Source organism: Schistocerca gregaria, chromosome 2 (assembly GCF_023897955.1).
Source record: "Schistocerca gregaria isolate iqSchGreg1 chromosome 2, iqSchGreg1.2, whole genome shotgun sequence".
NCBI classification, from domain to species: Eukaryota; Metazoa; Arthropoda; class Insecta; order Orthoptera; family Acrididae; genus Schistocerca; species Schistocerca gregaria.
The window spans coordinates 560,916,084-560,937,539 of record NC_064921.1 but is presented as its reverse complement, the minus strand read 5'-3'; the positions used below and the strand labels follow the sequence as shown (position 1 = coordinate 560,937,539).

At 38.0% G+C, this 21,456-nt stretch overlaps 1 protein-coding gene across 4 annotated transcripts in view; it reads left to right on the top strand.

Annotated features, from left to right (window-relative positions):
- Nucleotides 1–21,456, top strand: part of LOC126332426 (arylsulfatase G-like) — a 129,986-nt gene that overhangs the window by 17,186 nt on the left and 91,344 nt on the right. For 2 of the 4 annotated variants that reach the window (XM_049996605.1, XM_049996608.1), the window contains exons 2-3: nt 18,555–18,653; nt 18,843–19,222. In XM_049996605.1, coding sequence (XP_049852562.1) covers nt 18,918–19,222 — 305 coding nt within the window. In that variant the 5' untranslated portion in view covers nt 18,555–18,653; nt 18,843–18,917. Of the gene's footprint in view, nt 1–18,401; nt 18,654–18,842; nt 19,223–21,456 lie in introns of all 4 variants that reach the window. The other 2 variants (XM_049996607.1, XM_049996604.1) reach the window with 1 other exon arrangement.

Sequence of the window (21,456 nt, the reverse complement as noted above, 5' to 3'; positions counted from 1 at the left end):
AGAGCACTTTTCGTGAGTAGTCAGACAACATATTATTATTTCCTGCACACATCTCATGAAATGATCACCACAAGAAAATTCAAGATATTAGAGCTAATATAGAGGCTTACCAACAGTCATTCTTCCCACATGTCATTTGTCACTGGAATGGGTTTGGGGGTATCAGTTAGTGGCACCAAAAATTCCCCCTGTCACACACCTTTAGGTGCCTTGCAGAGTATGATGTAGATGTGGATGTAATGATCAGGGCAAACAGTTTGAGTGATACCTTTTTAAAGTACCATCAACATGGTTTGGCATGAACTGAATTTGAACCTGTACCTACCACTCTCCTGATAATGATGTTGTTGAACAGCTCTATCACCAATTAAAAGCCTCAGTCAGATGCCATACGATAGAGCAATGAGCTGACAGTCCCCCGATTGTCATACTACATCTCTGAATGAATTTCAAAGAGGATCTGAACACAACAGTTACTGAATTTGTATGTGGGCAAACACTGTCACACCTTGGGTAATTCCTTAGCAACAAATGAAAACAGATTACTAAAGCACAGTCCTTGCACAACATCTTCTCTTGCACATTTGCAAGCTCTGCCCAGCTGTAGCAAAAGAGCACAGTATCCATTGACCATAAATTTTCTATGACTTGCAGTCATGTAAAAAAGTTCTCATCTGACATGGCTCTATTGAAAAATTTCTCCAGCCACTGTATGGTGGTCTGTACATAGCATGGGTAAACTGTGATAGAACAGTGGATATTGCCATTAGTGGCTCTTCCATCATGTTATCCAACAACAGACTTAATATGGCTTCTATCACATCTGAGACTTACTCTGGATCAGAGACATCAGCCAACACCAAATGCACACTAGACATGACTCTACAAGGACACCTGATGTTCCAACCTTCTACTGCCACCTCCTGTGCCTCTGAGTAAACTTCCAGTCACTATATGTTGTGTTTGTTGCGTACATTTAAACCCTAAATATTGTTAACACCGGGAGAAAGGGCTGGAGGGGGGCAGTGGGTGGAAGGTAAAGATTTATCCAGTGAAATGTAAGCTATATTTTATATGATGTGTACATTACTTGATTATGTTATTATTCATTTTGTGTCTCTACTTTGAACAAATGATGCAAATGCAATTTGTGATTAGCTGTTAAATGACATAACTGACTGTAACACATTATGTTAAGTAAATAGTATTTTCACACAATAATAATACAAGTACAGGCAAAAAAACAGAGTTGCTTTAATGACACAAAATATATAAAATTGGTAAAAAAATATGATGACTACATCAAAGAATTAGAGATACTTTTTTTGTTGATGACTTCTTTGACTTTTTGCACAACCCTACATCCTATGATGCATGGAACAAATAAATGAAGTTACCACTGAATAATATGTCATTACATTTTGTGAAATGTTAAATTAAAAGGCCATATGCTCCTTACTACTCTATTCAAAAGTGCTATTCTGCTTGTATTGCAATGAGGACTGTGAATATAACAAACTTTTAGTTTCTATGAAATGCAACAACCTCAATTTTAAAGTTGCTACTAGGTCAATAGCAATTTAGACTGGAAATCAGTTTGGTCAGTAGGAGGTAGCTTTGCCCAGTGAAACCAGGCAGCAAAAAATTACTTGTTAGGCTTGCGATAAGGAGGGCCATTTTGCAGATGATAGCAAAAACAGAATGAAGAGAGAAATGAGAAGCTGCAATTATTGTAAGAAGAGAGGTCATTTGAAGTCAGATTGCAGGTCATTGCAGTACAAGGGAGGTTAAAATGCTTATCATATGAATGCATTAATGTGTATGAGTCAAGGAGTTGAGCTAGAAGATTATTGGTTCGTGGATACAGGTGCTACTGATCACATATGCAACAAGAGAGAATTGTTAAGAAACTGGACTGTGTGCAAAGCTCAATGAAAGTTACTCTGGATGTTGGTAAACTTCTTAATGTGATTGGGGTTAGTGCTGTGGAACTGTATGGGGTTAAGTTTATCAGTGTGTAGTTAGTGGAGTGCTTTTTTTCCTGAACTGATATTTAGTCTGTATTCTGTGGGAACTGTGTTGCACAAAGATATGCGTTTAGTGTTAAACAAGGAACAATGTGAATTCTTCAACAGAAAAGGTGAAGGTTGTGTATTATCCAATTGCATAAGTAAAATGTATCGTATGTGGTTTTCTGTAAATGGAACACAGTCAGAACTGTTAATGGTTGTTGTGATGTGTGCAGATAAAACATGCTTTGTAGCTGACAGTAATGGCACTAGTGAGATTTCATTGGCCAATATTGATTTGTCTCAACAGGTTGAAAGCTTAACTATTTGCTATAAAAATGATGCCATCAGAGCATTACACATGTGATAGAGTTCTTGTCGTTTAAAGGAGTGGGCTTCATTGTCAACTTGTTACCTGTGAAGAATGTCATCAGTTCATCAAGAGCTAATACCCCACTTGAATTGATTCCTGCAGACATCTGTGGAGCATTGGAGATGAACTTGGTTGGAGAAGTGAGATATTTTTTGTTTTTCAAGGATGACTATTCCAGTTATTGCAAAGCATTCTTTATGAAAGAGAAGGTTTAATCAAGAACTTTATTGCAAAAGGTGAGAGAGAAATTGGTTTGAAAATTAAAGTTTGAGGAAATGATAATGGACTGGAGTTTATGAATACTGACTTAGGTACATTTTTGAGTGAAAATGGCATAATCCATCAAAGAAACACTGTGTACATGCTAAGGCAAAATGAAAGTGCTAAGAGAGAAATGCGTGCCTTGGTTGGTCATTCAGTGATTTCAGGAATGCCCAAACATTCCTGTGTTGAAGCACTTAATGTGGTGGCTTATGTACTAAATTGAACTGGTCGAAGTCCTGTTGAAGGGAAAACTCCTTTTGAAGCCTTTTATGGTAGAGAATTATGCTTATAAGATTTGAAAATATTTGTTGTTCATGTGTCTGTCCTTGTACCCAAACAAAAGAGATTGAAACTAGACATGAAGAGCAAGATAGATTTATTTATGGGTTATGATAATGATGCGAAGGGGTACAGAATATATATACCTTTAAAAAAAGCCCTAAGATGCATTGAGACGTAGTTTTCTTGCCACCAGAAGTACCTGAAAGGGAGAAAAAAACTGATGTTCTTGTAACAGAATCAGATACTGGTTGTTGTGCTGAAGAGATCATAGATAAAATTTCAGAACTGGAGGGGCAGAAAGAAGAAATGAGGCTTGAGGTTGTGGAAGGAAATAGAAGTCAGCTTAGAGAGGAACAAGAAATCAATGAAGACAGGGAAAACAGAGAAATTTCTTTTGAGGATGTAGAGGATAATGTTGATGATGAGGATGAGAAGACAAACAATCTGAGACCCAGGAGGTATGTTCAAAGCCCAAATTACTTACAGGATTATGAGTTGGGCCTGTTGACTGCACTGAATGATGATGACCCCAGCACCTATACTGAAGTGATGTCTTGTAATGATGCTATAGCAAGAGAACTGCAAGCCTTGGGAGAAAATAATACATTGGATTATGTGTATACGACAAATGATTATAATGTTATTGACACAAAGTGTGAGTTTTTAGGTGAAAAAGCGATGAGAAAGGTCATCTTGTTCCTTATAAAGCTCATGTTGTAGCTACAGGTTTCCAGCAAAAATTTACTTATCCGGAAATATACAGTCCAGCAAAATTAACTTCAGTGAAATTTTTCCTGGTTTTATTTTATTACATTTGCATGAGAATAACTTTCTCATTTATATACTTGACATTTGCAGTGCTTTCCTCTTTGGAAATATAGTTGAAGATTTCTATGTTAAATTAACTACTGGATGTTGCGGTAATGTGAATGGTAAAGTTTGTCAACTTGGAAAGACTCTGTTAGGTTTAAAGGACTCATCCAAAAACTGGAATTAAATATCTCCCAGCAATAAATGGCTTAGGATGTGTAAGAAGTGATTTTGAGAATTGCTTTTATATAAAGACAGAAAATAGGCCTAAAACATACATACTTCCCATAATGAAACTAATAATTTAATGTTGTAAGTAAATGGCAATTTTAAAATGAAAGATTTAGGTCAGATTAGCAACTATTTGTGAATGTATATTGTTCAAAATTTTAGGAAGGGTACTATTACTATTTGTCAAAGTACTTATCTTGAAAAAGTATTGACACTCTTTGAATGTAATTCTGTTTGAGATACCATGGAGGAAAATTTTGATCACAGTGTGTCAAAAAGAGAAAAATCTGAAAATGGAGACACTCAGAAAGATGTAAAAAATTAACAGAGTCACTGATGTATGCCATGTTAGCTCCATACCAAATATCTGTGTAGCAGTAAGTATTCTAAGCAGATACCAGTTGTGTGCAAATCTGAATTTATGGAATGCTTTAAAATGTTTACCATGTTATATTAAGGGAACCCTAAAACTATGTCTGTTATATGCTAGATATAAAAATTGTACCAATTGTATAATTGGTTATATTGACTCTAATTCGAATGCTGACAGAATAGATAAAAAGTTATCTTTTCAAAGTTTTTGGTTGTAGTGTTACATGGGCACCTAAGAAGCAGGCCACAGTGTTTCTGTCATCAACAGAACCAGAATTTATAGCCTTAATCATGGCAACTAGCAAATCCTATTGGCTCAGTAATTTGTATTATAGTCTTTCTGGCAGTAAAAACACTGTTGTACTTTATGAAGACAACATGCCAGTAATTGCAAGAACCCACAGTTCCTCCATAGACTAAAGCATACAAATTACAGCATAAACTAAATTTTATTTGTGAGGGTGAAAGTTCTTGCTGAGAGAGTTTGTTAAAGCACATTAGAACAAATGAGCAGCAGGCTCTGACAAAGCCACCTGGTACAATAAAAATTAAAAAATTTAAAACCTTGTTAGAACTTACTTAAAGTTAATAATTTTGTTTTTGTAGCACTGATAACTAACATTGTTGTGATAGTGGCACAATGTTAAATGTTGATTTATGGTGGCAGTACTGTTTCACTTTGGTTTATGTTAACTTCCATTTTTCGGATGGTTTTTGTTTTTGTTGTTTACCCTGTGTGTGTGTGTGTGTGTGTGTGTGTGTGTGTGTGTGTGTGTGTGTGTGTGCGTGTGGATTATTATCATGCACCATTGAATGTAAACTATTACATATTTCAGTGAATCTGTACCAACAGACTTATAATACCACTTATGACTTGCATAATCTGATCATATAATGTCAAAGGTTGTTGTCCATGAAGAATTTATTGTTTTGTGTCAGTAAAAGAACTTATTAATGCCATCAGTGAAAGCAAGATAACATAGAAAAAATGGCTTCTGATGAAATGGATTGGGTTTAAACACTAAAACTGAGCTAAGCTTAAGACACTGGACTAGCATGTAGGAGGAATTGGGTTTGTATCCTACTATGGCCTTTAATTTTAAGTCTCCCCCAGTTTCTTTTAATTTTTTGCTGAATTTTTTGGGATTGTTCATTTGAACAGCTCATGGCTACATTCATTGCCAGTCTGTGCCAAATTTCAGCTTGTGCTCCATCTTTAATAACTTTATTGCTATTCCAAAGAAAACAAATGACAGGTGTGAATATTACTGAACCATTAGTTTAATAAGTCATGGTTGCAAAATACTGACACAAATTATTTACATAAGAATGGAAAAACTGTTGTAAAATCACTTCAGGCAATATTAGTTTGGGTATAGAGAAATTTAGGAACTTGCAAGACAATACTGACCCTACAATTTACCTTAGAAGATAGATTGCAAGAAGGCAAACCTACATTTATAGCATTTTCATATTAAGAGAAAGCTTTTGTCAATGTTGACTGCAGTACACTCTTTGAAGTGCTTTTGACTATGTTGTTTGCAGCATACACTTTGAAATTTTGAAGATGGTGGGTCTAAAATACGGAAGTGAAAAGTTATCTACAACTTTTACAAAAGCTGGACTGTAGTTACAGGAGGCAAAGGACATGAAAGGGAAGCAGTAGTTTTTGAAAAGAGTGGAACAAGGTTGTAGACTATCCTGATATTTTTTAATCTGTGCACTGAGCAAGCAGAAGATCCAACCAGGAGTAAACCTGGAAAGGAAATTAACATTCAGGAAGAGGAATTAAAAATTTTGAGGTATGCCGATAACATTATATTTCCCACAGAGACAATGAAGGACTTGGAAGAGCAGTTGAGCTGCAAGAATTGGCTTCTTCTCAAATAGAAGATACACACACACACACACACACACACACACACACACACATTCTCACAGCATACATACACACTTGACCCTTGTCTCTGGCCAAACTGTGGACAGCAACTGCACATGATGGTAGCAGGAACCTGGCATAAGTGGTGGGGCTAAGGACAAGGAATGGGCAGACAGCAGGAGGGATAACAGAGTAGGGATGAGGCAACGTGTAGTGCTGCTTGAGGTACTATGCAGAGATGTGTCAGGAACAGGGTAGGGCTGCTAGGTGCGTCAGTATATTTGGGGGATGGATGGGAGAGAAGTACAGAAGGGGAACAAGAATAGAGGGTGTATTGGCAGAATAAAGGGCTTTGTAGTGCTGGAGTGAGAATAGGGAAGGGGGCAGGTAGATGGAGTGCAGGGACTAGTGAAGGTTGAGCCTGAGGAAGTTATAGAGATGTAGGATGCATTGCAGGGAGATTTCCCACTTGCGCAGTTCAGAAAATCTGGCAGTGGTAGGAAGGATCCAGATGACTCAGGCTGTGAAGCAGTCATTGAAATGAGGCACATGATGTTGGGCAGTATGTTCAGTAACTGGGTGATCCAGCTGTTTCTTGGTCACAGTTTGTTGGTGGCCATTCGTTCGGAGCGACAGCCGGTTATTAGTTGTCATGCCAATGTAGAAAGCAACACACTGGTTGCAGCTCAGTTATTAGATCACATGACTGCTTTCATAGGTGGCCTTGCCTTTGATGGAATAGGAAATGCGTGTGACAGACTGGAGTTGGTGGTGCTGGGAGGATGTATGAGACAGGTCTTGTATGTAGATCTGTTACAGGTATATGAACCAGGAGGCAGTTGGGTTGGGAGCAGGGATGGAGTAGGGATAGAAAAGGATATTCCATAGGTTTGGTGGGATGTGGAATGCCATTGTGGGAGAGGCGGGAAGGAAAGTGAATAGATTGCTGCTACAATCAGATGCAACTGCTGTCTGCAGTCTAGCCACAGTGGCCAGAGACAGTGGTCATTTTTGAGTGAATTGTGAGAATTTTTGTGTGAGTCATTTTAGAAGAAGGCCTTTTGGCCAAAAGCTTAGCTGTACAGCAGTATTTTTATTGTACCTGTCTCCAACTCAACATCTCTTCTATATGGTGAGTAACAATCTATCCTTCTCATAATATTGTTTTTATTCTATCCTGAACTTTCCATTGCCTCAGCATTAACAAATTTAAGACAAGATTAGTTGAAACAAATCTGTTATAATGCAAACTAATTGTAAAATATTCTATGTTAAACTTAAATAATAATTGTTTGTCATTTTTCATATGAAAACTCAATTCTTTCTTTGTCTCATGAAATAAACAGCATTTGATTGTTATGCATTCAGATTTTTCAAGTCTAAAAGATACGAAACATTAAAGGTCTCAGTTTAAGCTCTTAATAGTTTATTCTAGTGTTACTTCAAATCCTCCAGACATAGGGCACATATATATTGATATTATTCAGACAGATAGAGAATGAATAATAAAAAAATATTCAAATGTGATAACCAACCATTTCTTGTTTTAAAAACACAGTTTTTATATTTGACTTGGCTTTGCCTGTGAATGGACTTTTAATTCTATAACTGAGACTTTGTTCAAAGGAGTGATAAATGTATTTATTTTTCACTCATTATTTCACCTATCTTCCTTTCTTAAAAAAAAAAAAAAAAAAAAAAAAAAAAAAAAAAAAAAAAAAAAAAGGAATCAAACTTATATGATCCATCTATACTGTGTTTAGCAGTAATAATTACAAACTGCTGCAAATCAATTTACTACGTAATCCTGAAACTACACATTTCTTTGCATCATGTCGGATGTTGATTTTTCTAATATCCTCTTCTTGCAAGATGTCCTTGCCTTTTGTTGATTAAATTGAGTAATTTATTGTTCATAAGTCACAGGCTTTGAACATGCCTTTTACTGTGTTTTTTATTTTCCTAATTTCCAGCATTATAGTCAAATAAAATTCTCATCCTTTGTGAAAAATAACATAGGACAGAATACTATAAATGTATCCAAACTCTGAGGATATGTGGAACAGCTTACTGTCAAGAAAAGTTTTGGATTGTTGAGCGATGGCTTACATGTAGGCCTAACAGTAAACTCTCCTGTCTGATGGGAAAGTTTGTCATGAAATTCAAACCATTTAATTTCCACAGACAACACTGTCCACTTTTTCAAGACAATAGTAATCCATCGGTGGCTTAAATAGAAAGTTTATAACATGAAACATGTTTGTATAATGAAAGTGAAATTTTCTGGTGACCTTTTCATGTGGAGTTTTGAAGCTCTTGCCCTCAGTACAGGATTCACACTGGTCTGTAGGGACCTATATAATTCCACTTGTCATGAAAGATGTCACACATATATGCACCATGTTTTATCTGTAGTAAAGTTCTGTTCAGTTAAATACACTCCTGGAAATTGAAATAAGAACACCGTGAATTCATTGTCCCAGGAAGGGGAAACTTTATTGACACATTCCTGGGGTCAGATACATCACATGATCACACTGACAGAACCACAGGCACATAGACACAGGCAACAGAGCATGCACAATGTCGGCACTAGTACAGTGTATATCCACCTTTCGCAGCAATGCAGGCTGCTATTCTCCCATGGAGATGATCGTAGAGATGCTGGATGTAGTCCTGTGGAACGGCTTGCCATGCCATTTCCACCTGGCGCCTCAGTTGGACCAGCGTTCGTGCTAGACGTGCAGACCGCGTGAGACGACGCTTCATCCAGTCCCAAATATGCTCAATGGGGGACAGATCCAGAGATCTTGCTGGCCAGGGTAGTTGACTTACACCTTCTAGAGCACGTTAGGTGGCACGGGATACATGCGGACGTGCATTGTCCTGTTGGAACAGCAAGTTCCCTTGCTGGTCTAGGAATGGTAGAACGATGGGTTCGATGACGGTTTGGATGTACCGTGCACTATTCAGTGTCCCCTCGACGATCACCAGAGGTGTTCGGCCAGTGTAGGAGATCGCTCCCCACACCATGATGCCGGGTGTTGGCCCTGTGTGCCTCGGTCGTATGCAGTCCTGATTGTGGCGCTCACCTGCACGGCGCCAAACATGCATACGACCATCATTGGCACCAAGGCAGAAGCGACTCTCATCGCTGAAGACGACACGTCTCCATTCGTCCCTCCATTCACACCTGTTGTGACACCACTGGAGGCGGGCTGCACGATGTTGGGGCGTGAGCGGAAGACGGCCTAACAGTGTGCGGGACCGTAGCCCAGCTTCATGGAGATGGTTGCGAATGGTCCTCGCCGATACCCCAGGAGCAACAGTGTCCCTAATTTGCTGGGAAGTGGCGGTGCGGTCCCCTACGGCACTGCGTAGGATCCTACGGTCTTGGCGTGCATCCGTGCGTCGCTGTGGTCCGGTCCCAGGTCGACGGGCACGTGCACCTTCCGCCGACCACTGGCGACAACATCGATGTACTGTGGAGACCTCACGCCCCACGTGTTGAGCAATTTGGCGGTACATCCACCCGGCCTCCCGCATGCCCACTATATGCCCTCGCTCAAAGTCCGTCAACTGCACATACGGTTCACGTCCACGCTGTCGGGGCATGCTACCAGTGTTAAAGACTGCGATGGAGCTCCGTATGCCACGGCAAACTGGCTGACACTGACGGCGGCGGTGCACAAATGCTGCGCAGCTAGCGCCATTCGACGGCCAACACCGCGGTTCCTGGTGCGTCCGCTGTGCCGTGCGTGTGATCATTGCTTGTACAGCCCTCTTGCAGTGTCCGGAGCAAGTATGGTGGATCTGACACACCGGTGTCAATGTGTTCTTTTTTCCATTTCCAGGAGTGTAATTAGCAATAAAAGAATAATATTGTGCAATCTGATTTTCAATTAAGTCCATTTTATTAAAAATTGCACCTTGAATAGAAAAGACACATATCCACATCCTCCAATGTATTAGAAATTTAACTGATTTCAATTTATTATACTGATACTATTCAGTTGGTGCAGAAGACTATTCAGTTTTCAAGTAAAATTTATAATTTAAATGCCTACATATATTTTTGCTGTAAGACACAGTACTGTAGTTATTGTGGATCAGTCGACCAATATGACAAGCAAATTAATTGTTTTACGTGTTACACAACTTTAGAATATTGTTTATAAATGTTACACACAATTTGGACCCACCTTTGAGGTTTCATTAGTGTGCCAACACCCAATGCAAACAGGCTGAATGACACAGTTAATTGTTAAGTTTGCCACTACTGGGTCTCAGCTTCTCTGATGTAAACACACACACACACACACACACACACACACACACACACACACACACACACACAAATACAAAGTCAGATATGATTTATAATAAGAAATCTATTGTCAGTTCATACCCATGACATGCACACAAAATTTTTCCAGTCAGCTCATAAGACAAATATACACTGTCTCCGTACACTGCGAGTTGTTAGTGTCAAGAGTTGCATTGCTGAAGAAGCCTAGCACTCTGTACAAATGAAATTTACATACAATAACAAAATGAGTGTGAGTAATGATTCAGTATTTACACAACCAAGTCAGTTTATGATTCAAATTTTAGAGTGATAAACACTGAAATAAATTTAACCTAAATTTATCCATGTTTCATGGAATTGATTGAGGTCAGCAACTTTGTTATAAATTTATGAAATAACTTATGAAATAATTTTTACTGCTTCAGTCACTTTTTACTAATGTTGCCATCGTCAGATGCTTTACAGATACATATTAATTGATCTGAATTGTAATGAGGGTTATTTGCTGGGTGAGCCAGTGAGGTTATATACCAGAATTTAACCATTTTGATGGAAATTTATTGTCTGGAGCACAGAGCACAGTAAGAAACACACCATCAGCACATAACACTTTCACATTCACATGTTTACATTCCATAGGCTCTGAATACTTTGTCTTTGGAATGTAAACATCTGAATGTAAATGTGTTAAATGGTGATGGTGTGTTTCTTACTGAGTTTGTGTGCCAGACTAATAAATTTCTATGAAAAATGGTTAAATTTCAGTGTATAGCCTTACTTGCCACCCAGCAAATAATCCTCCTCACATTCCAGATCAATGTACATGTAATGGTAAAGCACTTAAAGCAGCAGGCAGCTAAGACATGTCGTGCTGATAAATAATAGTAAAAAGTGACTGAAGCAGTAAAAATTATTGCATGAATTGTAATATGTAAGATTGAAAATGTAAAAGCCAATAACTATGTCCAGCAGAGGAGTACACCTGTAATTGTAGTTCACTTATCTGGTAACCCCTACCATGTTCACTGCATCACAGGGGACTACATTGGTGAGTGGTATAACAGGCAAATGACAAGTGTGGTGGTTGGTATGACATTGGGCACAGTATACTAACCTGATTCCTACGTATTAAGGGCACTGTGAACAGAATCCTCTATATCGTCAAGGTTTTAAGATCTGAGGTATTATACCTTCTTCAGGCACTAAAAATTGGAAAATCAGTTAAGGAATGTGAACATTTTGTTTTTAAATAAGACAGACAAGAAAATGATAATACTGAGGAAGAAGTTCAGAAGACTGGCATGGATAGGTCAGGAGATAAATCAATGGAATTCAATCAAGAAGCAAGACCAGTTCCCTGATACATTTGAGCAAACTGCAATTACTCCATGTTATGCCAAAGTTATTAAAAATGCATTTAATTTACTTAAATGCAACAATTCTCACTGTCTATATCTCAAGTGAATTACTAAATCCTTGTTCTCCATATATATGCAAAATTTTCAGTTATATGTGCAGTATATCACAGCCACAGGGAATATTTACACATAGACTAAAATACGTTAATCAGACTTCTCTACTACCAACCACTCCCATAAATTATTTACCTTCATCTTGAAGATAGTAGGAAAGACTATATATGCAAGAACTATAACACGTGTTGAAGCATTACTGACCTGGAAGTCTTGTCACTTTTCTTTGTTGTCTGTCTTCCTGTGATTATTTGATTTAGTGACAAGTTGTTAAATAACCAACACAACGCCGCTAAAATTAACTTTGAACTTCTCATATTTATTAACACTAATAACATTGCAATGGCCAGCTTGTATTCAAGCTTTTACACAGTTCACATATCAAAGGTCAGCACTTCACCTAAATTAAGACTGTTTTGGCAAAGTGACAACATACTAACTGTACAATTTTGCTATCAATTTTTGACTGACAAATAACATAAGGAAGTTTATTACATAGCAAACTTAACACTTTTACTGTTTAACTGCAACTCTGATGGACTTATGTACTGTACTGAGTCATATACACTCCTGGAAATGGAAAAAAGAACACATTGACACCGGTGTGTCAGACCCACCATACTTGCTCCAGACACTGCGAGAGGGCTGTACAAGCAATGATCACACGCACGGCACAGCGGACACACGAGGAACCGCGGTGTTGGCCGTCGAATGGTGCTAGCTGCGCAGCATTTTTGCACCGCCACCGTCAGTGTCAGCCAGTTTGCCGTGGCATACGGAGCTCCATCGCAGTCTTTAACACTGGTAGCATGCCGCGACAGCGTGGACGTGAACCGTATGTGCAGTTGACAGACTTTGAGCGAGGGCGTATAGTGGGCATGCGGGAGGCCGGGTGGATGTACCGCCGAATTGCTCAACACGTGGGGCGTGAGGTCTCCACAGTACATCGATGTTGTCGCCAGTGGTCGGCGGAAGGTGCACGTGTCCGTCGACCTGGGACCAGACCGCAGCGACGCACGGATGCACGCCAAGACCGTAGGATCCTACACAGTGCCATAGGGGACCGCACCGCCACTTCCCAGCAAATTAGGGACACTGTTGCTCCTGGGGTATCGGCGAGGACCATTTGCAACCGTCTCCATGAAGCTGGGCTACGGTCCCGCACACCGTTAGGCTGTCTTCCGCTCACGCCCCAACATCGTGCAGCCCGCCTCCAGTGGTGTCGCGACAGGCGTGAATGGAGGGGCGAATGGAGACGTGTCGTCTTCAGCGATGAGAGTCGCTTCTGCCTTGGTGCCAATGATGGTCGTATGCGTGTTTGGCGCCGTGCAGGTGAGCGCCACAATCAGGACTGCATACGACCGAGGCACACAGGGCCAACACCCGGCATCATGGTGTGGGGAGCGATCTCCTACACTGGCCGTACGCCTCTGGTGATCGTCGAGGGGACACTGAATAGTGCACGGTACATCCAAACTGTCATCGAACCCATCGTTCTACCATTCCTAGACCGGCAAGGGAACTTGTTGTTCCAACAGGACAATGCACATCCGCTTGTATCCCGTGCCACCCAATGTGCTCTAGAAGGTGTAAGTCAACTACCCTGGCCAGCAAGATCTCCGGATCTGTCCCCCATTGAGCATGTTTGGGACTGGATGAAGCGTCGTCTCACGCGGTCTGCACGTCCAGCACGAACGATGGTCCAACTGAGGCGCCAGGTGGAAATGGCATGGCAAGCCGTTCCACAGGACTACATCCAGCATCTCTACGATCGTCTCCATGGGAGAATAGCAGCCTGCATTGCTGCGAAAGGTGGATATACACTGTACTAGTGCCGACATTGTGCATGCTCTGTTGCCTGTGTCTATGTGCCTGTGGTTCTGTCAGTGTGATCATGTGATGTATCTGACCCCAGGAATGTGTCAATAAAGTTTCCCCTTCCTGGGACAGTGAATTCAAGGTGTTCTTATTTCAATTTCCAGGAGTGTATTCTGATAGTCTGGCATGGACTGACTCACTTGTGCATAGTACCTGACTGTACAATCTTAACAAAATAAAATGATGGTCTCTAACTGACAGATAGCAACACAGAGATGTTGGCAGTTTATCTACTGAAAACAAATTCATTACATAATAGTTACACAGTTAGACACAGTGAATGCAAACTAATGATTGACTGTATCATTGTATGACATGCCTACTTATAGGCATGCATGATATTGAAAATCATAATTTGTTATTACATTTTGAATATTAACAAAAAGGTAGCAAAACTTGAGGACACAAAGATAGATCATCAAAGAAGCAAATTTGTTTAAATGTGAGCTGGACACATAGAAAAAGACAAAATTATAAGTACTATTTTATGAGAACATTTTCTATTTATGTAGGGATTCCCAAAGCAGGCCAAAAAGTTAAGACAAGGAGAAATTTTCCAGACTGAATAGTTAGAAAAATAAAAAGTTCCTTTTATGTAAGTAGACATGTTAGGAATCAGGACAAGCAAGGCTACAAAACTTTGGTACTGAATTTTGGGAATAATCAGAAGTTAAGGTTGCAACATTCTGTGCCATAAAATTTTTGAATATGAATAAATTTTAAAATATGAACTTTCTGAAAAATGGAAGACATTTTTTGGGAAGAGGAGAATCAGGGCTTTCAAATGAATTAACTTAATTTAGAAAGAAACAGCATTCGCTAACTGAAAATTTCACCTTCACATTTATAGATTCACATTTATCATCTTCATCTTCTCTTCAGGTATTAGGCAGGAATTGCCTGTTATGGTACCCATCTCTGTCAGGGTCTACCTCTATCTCCTCTCCCATGGCACTTATAATTTCTTGCCTTTAAGGGAAGTCTCTCACTCTCCATTCTTTGTAGATGTTTGTTCCATTCTCTTCCTTAATCTCGAATTTTATCATCCCTAAAGATTTGCAGTTCTTCTGTAATATCTTGATTTCTTAGCCTGTCTTCTCTTGTGCAACCTTTAACACCTCTAAGGCATTGCATTTCTTGTGCCTGAATCCGACTTTCTTGCTTCTTGGTAATCACCCACGTCTCACTTCCATAGAGCATAGAGCAGTGTGGGAACTACAACAGTTTCGTAAAATTTAATTTGAGTTTCTTTCCTAGTTTTGTTTTTTAGGTTTCTGTTAATTGTTCCACATAAGCGGCTGAATTTACTAAGCTTAATTTCAATATCTCTGCTATAGCCATATGTCATTTCACATCCGAGATAGTTGAAATAGTTTCCTTGCTATAAAATCTTGTGATATATCACTATTTTGGCTCTGATAGGTTCTTTACCCATGAAGACCTTCGACTTAGTTTTTTCTTTTGAAATTTCCATATTAAATTTTGCACTTAAAATTTTAGCAAGTAGATTCCTTTCTGAAGGTCATCTTCCTTATCTGCTAGGATCACTGCATCACTGGCATATAGTAAATTATTCAAAAGAATGTTCCTGTCTAGGTAGATGCCTTTCATACACCTATTATGCTGAGTCCAGTAAACTTATTCTACCATAATTACTGCATAGGCTTTTATCTCTTTTTTTAAAAACTGATATCATTCTAGCAGTTTTCCAGTCCTTGGGAGTACTCTTCTTCTTCCAACTTTTTTTGAAGAGATGTAGCAGTTGTAGGTGTAGCATCCTTCCCCCATATTTTAATAATTCAGCATTAATACCATCTTTTCCTGTTGTTTTTTCTGTTCTTAAGTGATGTTAGTGCAGATGTTAATTTGTCAGACTGTATTTCATCCAATCCTTTCTCATGTAGTTGTTCAATTTCAATTTCTTGTGCTGTATGATCATACGCCAATTTGCTGTAACGATTTATTCACTGTTCTTCTTCAATACGATCTGTTGGTATCTTCTCTCTTTCTGTTGTGTTTAAGGTTTTTAAAACCTTATATGCCATTTGTTGTCTTCCATGGATATCATATTTGATATTAGAGATAAGCCTATCCCAATGTTCCTGGTGTGCTTCCCTTACTAAGCATTTAGCGTTATTTCTTTTCTCCTTATAGTATTGTTTGTTCTTAACAGTGGGGTTGCTTAAGTATTTTATATATGCATCCTGTTTTTCTTTGACAGCTTCCATTATATCCTCATTCCAAATTTTTAGATCTTTGCTTTTCCATATTCTTTTCTTTTTACCGAGAGATTCTCCAGCTACTCTACATACAGTATTCTTCAGAGTTTGCCATTCTACTTCTATATTGTCTTTAGTTTGAAAGTTTGCTACTTCTTCATTTAATCTTCTTTGGTACAGCTGTCTGTTACTGTCCTCTTCAAGCAAGTATACCTTATAAATGCTTTGATCTTGTTGGTTTGTTATTTGTTTAATTATTTTCTTCCATTTTGTAAAAAGATCTATTCTGGAGATTAGTAAGAAATGATCTGATCCTATATCTTGTCCTCTATAAACTCTTGTATCCCTTCACATTTATAAAGGTTTATAGATGATTACTAAAAAGTCTTGAAAGAGAATGTTTCTAGATGAACTAATGATCATATTGTTACCTCTTATTAAGAAACTGCACTGAAAATAATGAAATTTTGATAATCTCTGCTCAAAAAAGAAATTGAATATTTTGCATAAAGTATTTAAGATTTATAATTGTAGTGAATAGGTCTATCCAGACTTGTTACATCTAGAGATCACTCAGAATAAGGTAATTAATAAATTTCAGTTCGCTCTGTGCAGAACAAACCAGGTTTCAATTTAAGAATCAGACTCTATACCATTTAAGTGACAAAATACTGCCAATTAGTATTTTCTGTGACTTTTCAAGGACGTTTGATTGTGCAGTTAGCAGTTTTCATCGTATCTAACTAAAAGGCTCCAATGTGTTGCATTAAGAAGCTCTGGGAGTATACTCAAGGAAAGAGCATCTTCAGAATGGGGAATAATCGCTATAGGCATACCAGAGATTGAGATAGGGGGCACTATTGTTCTTGTTGCATTTAAACGATCTGCCCTCATATTTCCAAAAGCCTACAATACAAGTGTAATCCTCAAGTCTAATGGAGAAACTTTGATACTTGAAAGTGTAAATAAAATTTCTTGAAAATTAACAGCTGGTTCTCTGCAAAAGAACTTTCAATCATAATAAAATGCAGCACATGCAGTTTTGTAATGTATAAGGCTTGACCAGACCATTAGAGTTAGTACATGAGATTAAATCAATATATGAAAGAGAATATTATAAATTCTTAATTGTTTATGTTGATAAGAAGCTGATCTTGAGGTTACATGTCACAGATATTAAATATCTAAGCTCAGAAACTTTTGTGTTACAGATATCAGATTTTGAAAATGAAACTGTCAAAAAGTTGACTTACTTTTCCTTAGTCCCCTAATGTATTATGATATCACATTCTGGTGTAACTCGTCATCCAGAAGAAAAAAGCTTGTTACAATGAGGTATATGATAAATATAATGTGTGGTGTCCACTTTAAAACATCTTGCAGACTGCTCTTTAAACAATGTGCATATTAAAAATAGACTCACAAAATATTTATTCCAATATGAAATTTGTTTGTCAACAATGAATTACAGTGTGAAATCAGTGGTAACAGTCATGAATATAATACTAGAAGGAAAACTAATTTACACTATCCTTCTTTCAGACTTAGCATGTCACAGAAAAGAGTAAAGCATTCAGCCAGAAAATTCTTTGATCACTTACCAAGTGATATAAGGAATACAATAAATAGCAAAAGTCATTTCAAATGCAAAGGAAATCTCTTCTGCTTGACAACTTCTTGTTCTCCACAGAATAATTTCTGAATGTGCATTTAAATGGTGTTAAATCTGTGAGCTCCTTCACAGACAAGATGACTAATTCTTGCTTGTGAGGCACTGTTGATCTAGAAGGTGGCTGATTTGAATCCTGGCCGTGGAAAATTTTCATGATCAAGTCCAGCAACAAGATTAGAGGTGATAGTCTAGAATTCCTGATCAACAGCTATTATGTCAGTGACCTGGGTTCAGATGCAGAATTCTTATAAAGTGAGGGCATGTTACACCACTGACAATGATTTGTCTGCTAAATATGTTGTCCTATATGTTTGTTTCTGAGGAGGCTATATACTGGCATCAGGCTTCTCCTTGCATCTACATCCTCAACAGGAACAACACAAACATCACACTGCACTACACATACAGTCATCACAGTTACCTATACCAAATCAGTTACAGTGAAGGAAATTGTTGCGACAGATGCCAAGTGGAATCAAATGAGTGACTTGCACCAGGCTGCGAGCCACGTGAATAACTGAATTTGGGAGACACTTTCCTATGTATTATTTTTAATTTCAAAATTATATTGTGCTGCCTTTGTAGATCAGGTAATGTGATTAACATTAGTGAATATTTTCTGTGTTTTTAGGAGATTACTTGCATCCAGTTAGGTAAATACTGAGCTGGTACCCATGCCCCACCTCAGATACACATTATATAAATGCTTAGAAAATGTTCTCACACTTGAACACGTGACTTAATGCAAGACACAGGCAGATGAGGTACACTAATTCTGTCGCAGGACAAGTGGTGGGAGCAGGAAGGACATCCAACCACTAACTGTTACTCACATGAGCAAGACCCACATAACAAAGCCAACTACATAGAGGATCAGTAAAAGGTGAGGAAGAAAAAAAAATCATAGTACTTCTGTGTATGGATGCATATAACTTAGATTTTTTTGTTTGCAATATAAACATTTGTTATGTTGAAATGGTTAAAATTCCATTTCACAAGATGTTTTTTGCTAAATTATGGCAGAAAATGTGGTTAATATTCTGCCTTACATCATGCGATGTTTTTATTGCAGGTTTGTGTAAGTCAAAGGAGGCAGGTGTCTGAAATACTAAGAACATATTCTAATGCACTACACACACCAAGAAGAATGCCTACAAATAAATATCAGTGCAAGAGCAATGTGAAGTTAACATCACTCTTTGCTTTGATTGTTAACTTCCACTTCAGTTTTGCGTATACAAAAGATAACTTTATTGTTGAAGGTGACAAAAATTCACCAGTTGTAAATCAGTCACAAAATACAACATGTTCCAAAACTGCAATAGGAGATGATCTGAAACCAAATATTGTCGTGATTATGGCTGATGACCTGGGCTGGGGTGACTTTGGCTCATACTGGCCTCACACAGCTTTGACACCAAATGTTGATGCCATTACCAAGGAAGGAATGAGGTAAATAATTAAAAGGTTATATTAAATTGCTTCAACAAGTAAATTTTCTTGAAAGACAGCTGTTTCTTTAGTAATTTTAATTTGAGATAATGTTTAATGTGGCTGATAAGTAATTTCTTACTTCAGTCATTATTATACATTTCAAATGAAGGAAACTCTGGGTAGACACTTAACATGTCTTCTTTATGGTAAGTAGCAATCTATCTTTCCTCCATTGTTATTATACACTTCAAATGCATATCCCCTTCAAGATTTAAGTAATTCACACCTGTAATGTTTAGAGATAAAATATTGATGGCATTGTGAGATCAGATAACTTTTGATTTGCTTTTGGAAATGATATTATAATGCATGTAATATGGCACTCAACTATTCTGCAGTGTTTTGCACTTTCCTCGGGATGTTTTCTCATTTTGCCCTTCATTATCTTTGTGCAATGTCAAACTATGGGATGGTCAAAATCAAACTGGTCCAGATAATACTTCATGCATTTTAAGATAGGCAATCCAATCCTTCACTAGTGTCCACTTTTGGTTGTCAGCATGTTTTTTTCAGTGTGTCCAAAGAATTAAAATTACTGGAGCTGCTATACCAGTAATGCTACAGTTAGTGAAGACCATAGTGTTAACTAATACTCGTGGGCAGGGATTGTCAGGCTGGTACTGATTCCATGACACATAAATACCATGTAACTAATGTTTTTTAAGACAATTACAGGGCTGGGTCAGCAATGTTCTGCACAAAAATTTTGGCAGAGAAGCCCTCCTTCTGATTGTGTCAGACATTAATCTGGATGTCAACCCTCAATTAAGAAGTTGAGGATTGCACAAGATGCAAGGTTGAGAATGATCCCAGCTCTTGCATGAAGACAGCATTACTCTTTTAGTATTATTACAAGCTCAACTTGTGTTCAGTGACACATGTCAGTGTGGATGTCAGAAAATTATGTGCAAGAAAGAACAACTTTATGTTGGTGTGACTGTTGTAGAATCCTTTTACTTCCCTGCACTGTATGCAACATGGTCTAGCACTGAATGCTTTTGGTATTATGTTACTTACATCGCTGATAGCCAGAAGTAATCAGCCTGACAAAAGCAGAATCCAGTTTCTGATATTCGCAATGTATTTTGCATAGATGAGCCTGTAAAGTAATGAACAAAATGAACTATATAATCTTTGACATAAGAATACACATGTTATGAATTTTATCATAGTTACATACAAAAGAGCAAGTGTGTGTGTGTGTGTGTGTGTGTGTGTGTGTGTGTGTGTGTGTGTGTGTGTGTGTGTGTGTGTGTGTGTGTGTTTGTGTAAAATTGTATGTTAAAATAATAAATGAAGTGAAAGATTGTGTACAAAAAACAATTAAGATTTTATACATGCTCTCACTTTTTGTTGGTAAAATTGTTAAAGAGTATGTTCAAATTGAGAACTGTTTGCATTATGACACATTCATACACAATGTTCAACTGATGAATGTACTTGTGTCTGAAGTAATCATATTACATGCAACAGTAATTCACTCTCCCATATCCTCCACAGTTACTAGAATTTTCCTGTAGACCACATTATTGACTCAACCTCAGAGAAAGGAGGGTAATGATATCAGGATAGGCAGTTGTGCTGGATACCTCTGAATAGGACTGCTGCTTTCCACCCATTGGTTTGAAAATAAGCATTTTAATGCATCTCTTGCTACTGAAAAACTATGGGCTGGGCATCCGTCATGTTGGAACTACATCATTTGGCTTCTCATGGGCATATTTTTAATAACAGGAGTAAAGTATTTATCACAAAATGAGTGTAAATTTTCCCGTTCAATATACCATCAATTAAATAAGAGGTAATCATGTGCTGTCTGACTATACCACACCACACATTAACATTCCAGTGTTGTTGGTCAAACATTTGATGAAGCCAATTTTGTTTTCTGTTAACCAGTAGTGCATGTTTCTCAAATTTGCATCCCTACGATTTGTAACCACAGCCTCAACAGTAAACAATTCTTTCTCCAGAAAATTATTCATACCAGAGAACCAATTGATACTATGCAAAAAGATACTGAAAATCACTACTATTTCTGTTGTAGGTGTAGGGAAATATGGAATGAGCAATATTTATTTGTATGAAAAATACACAGAACCCTTCTTTAGCTGATACAAACTGGCAAGGGCTGGCATGCATATTAATTGTAGTACCTGGAAGAAATGTCACTTATGCAGCTTCCGTTGTAT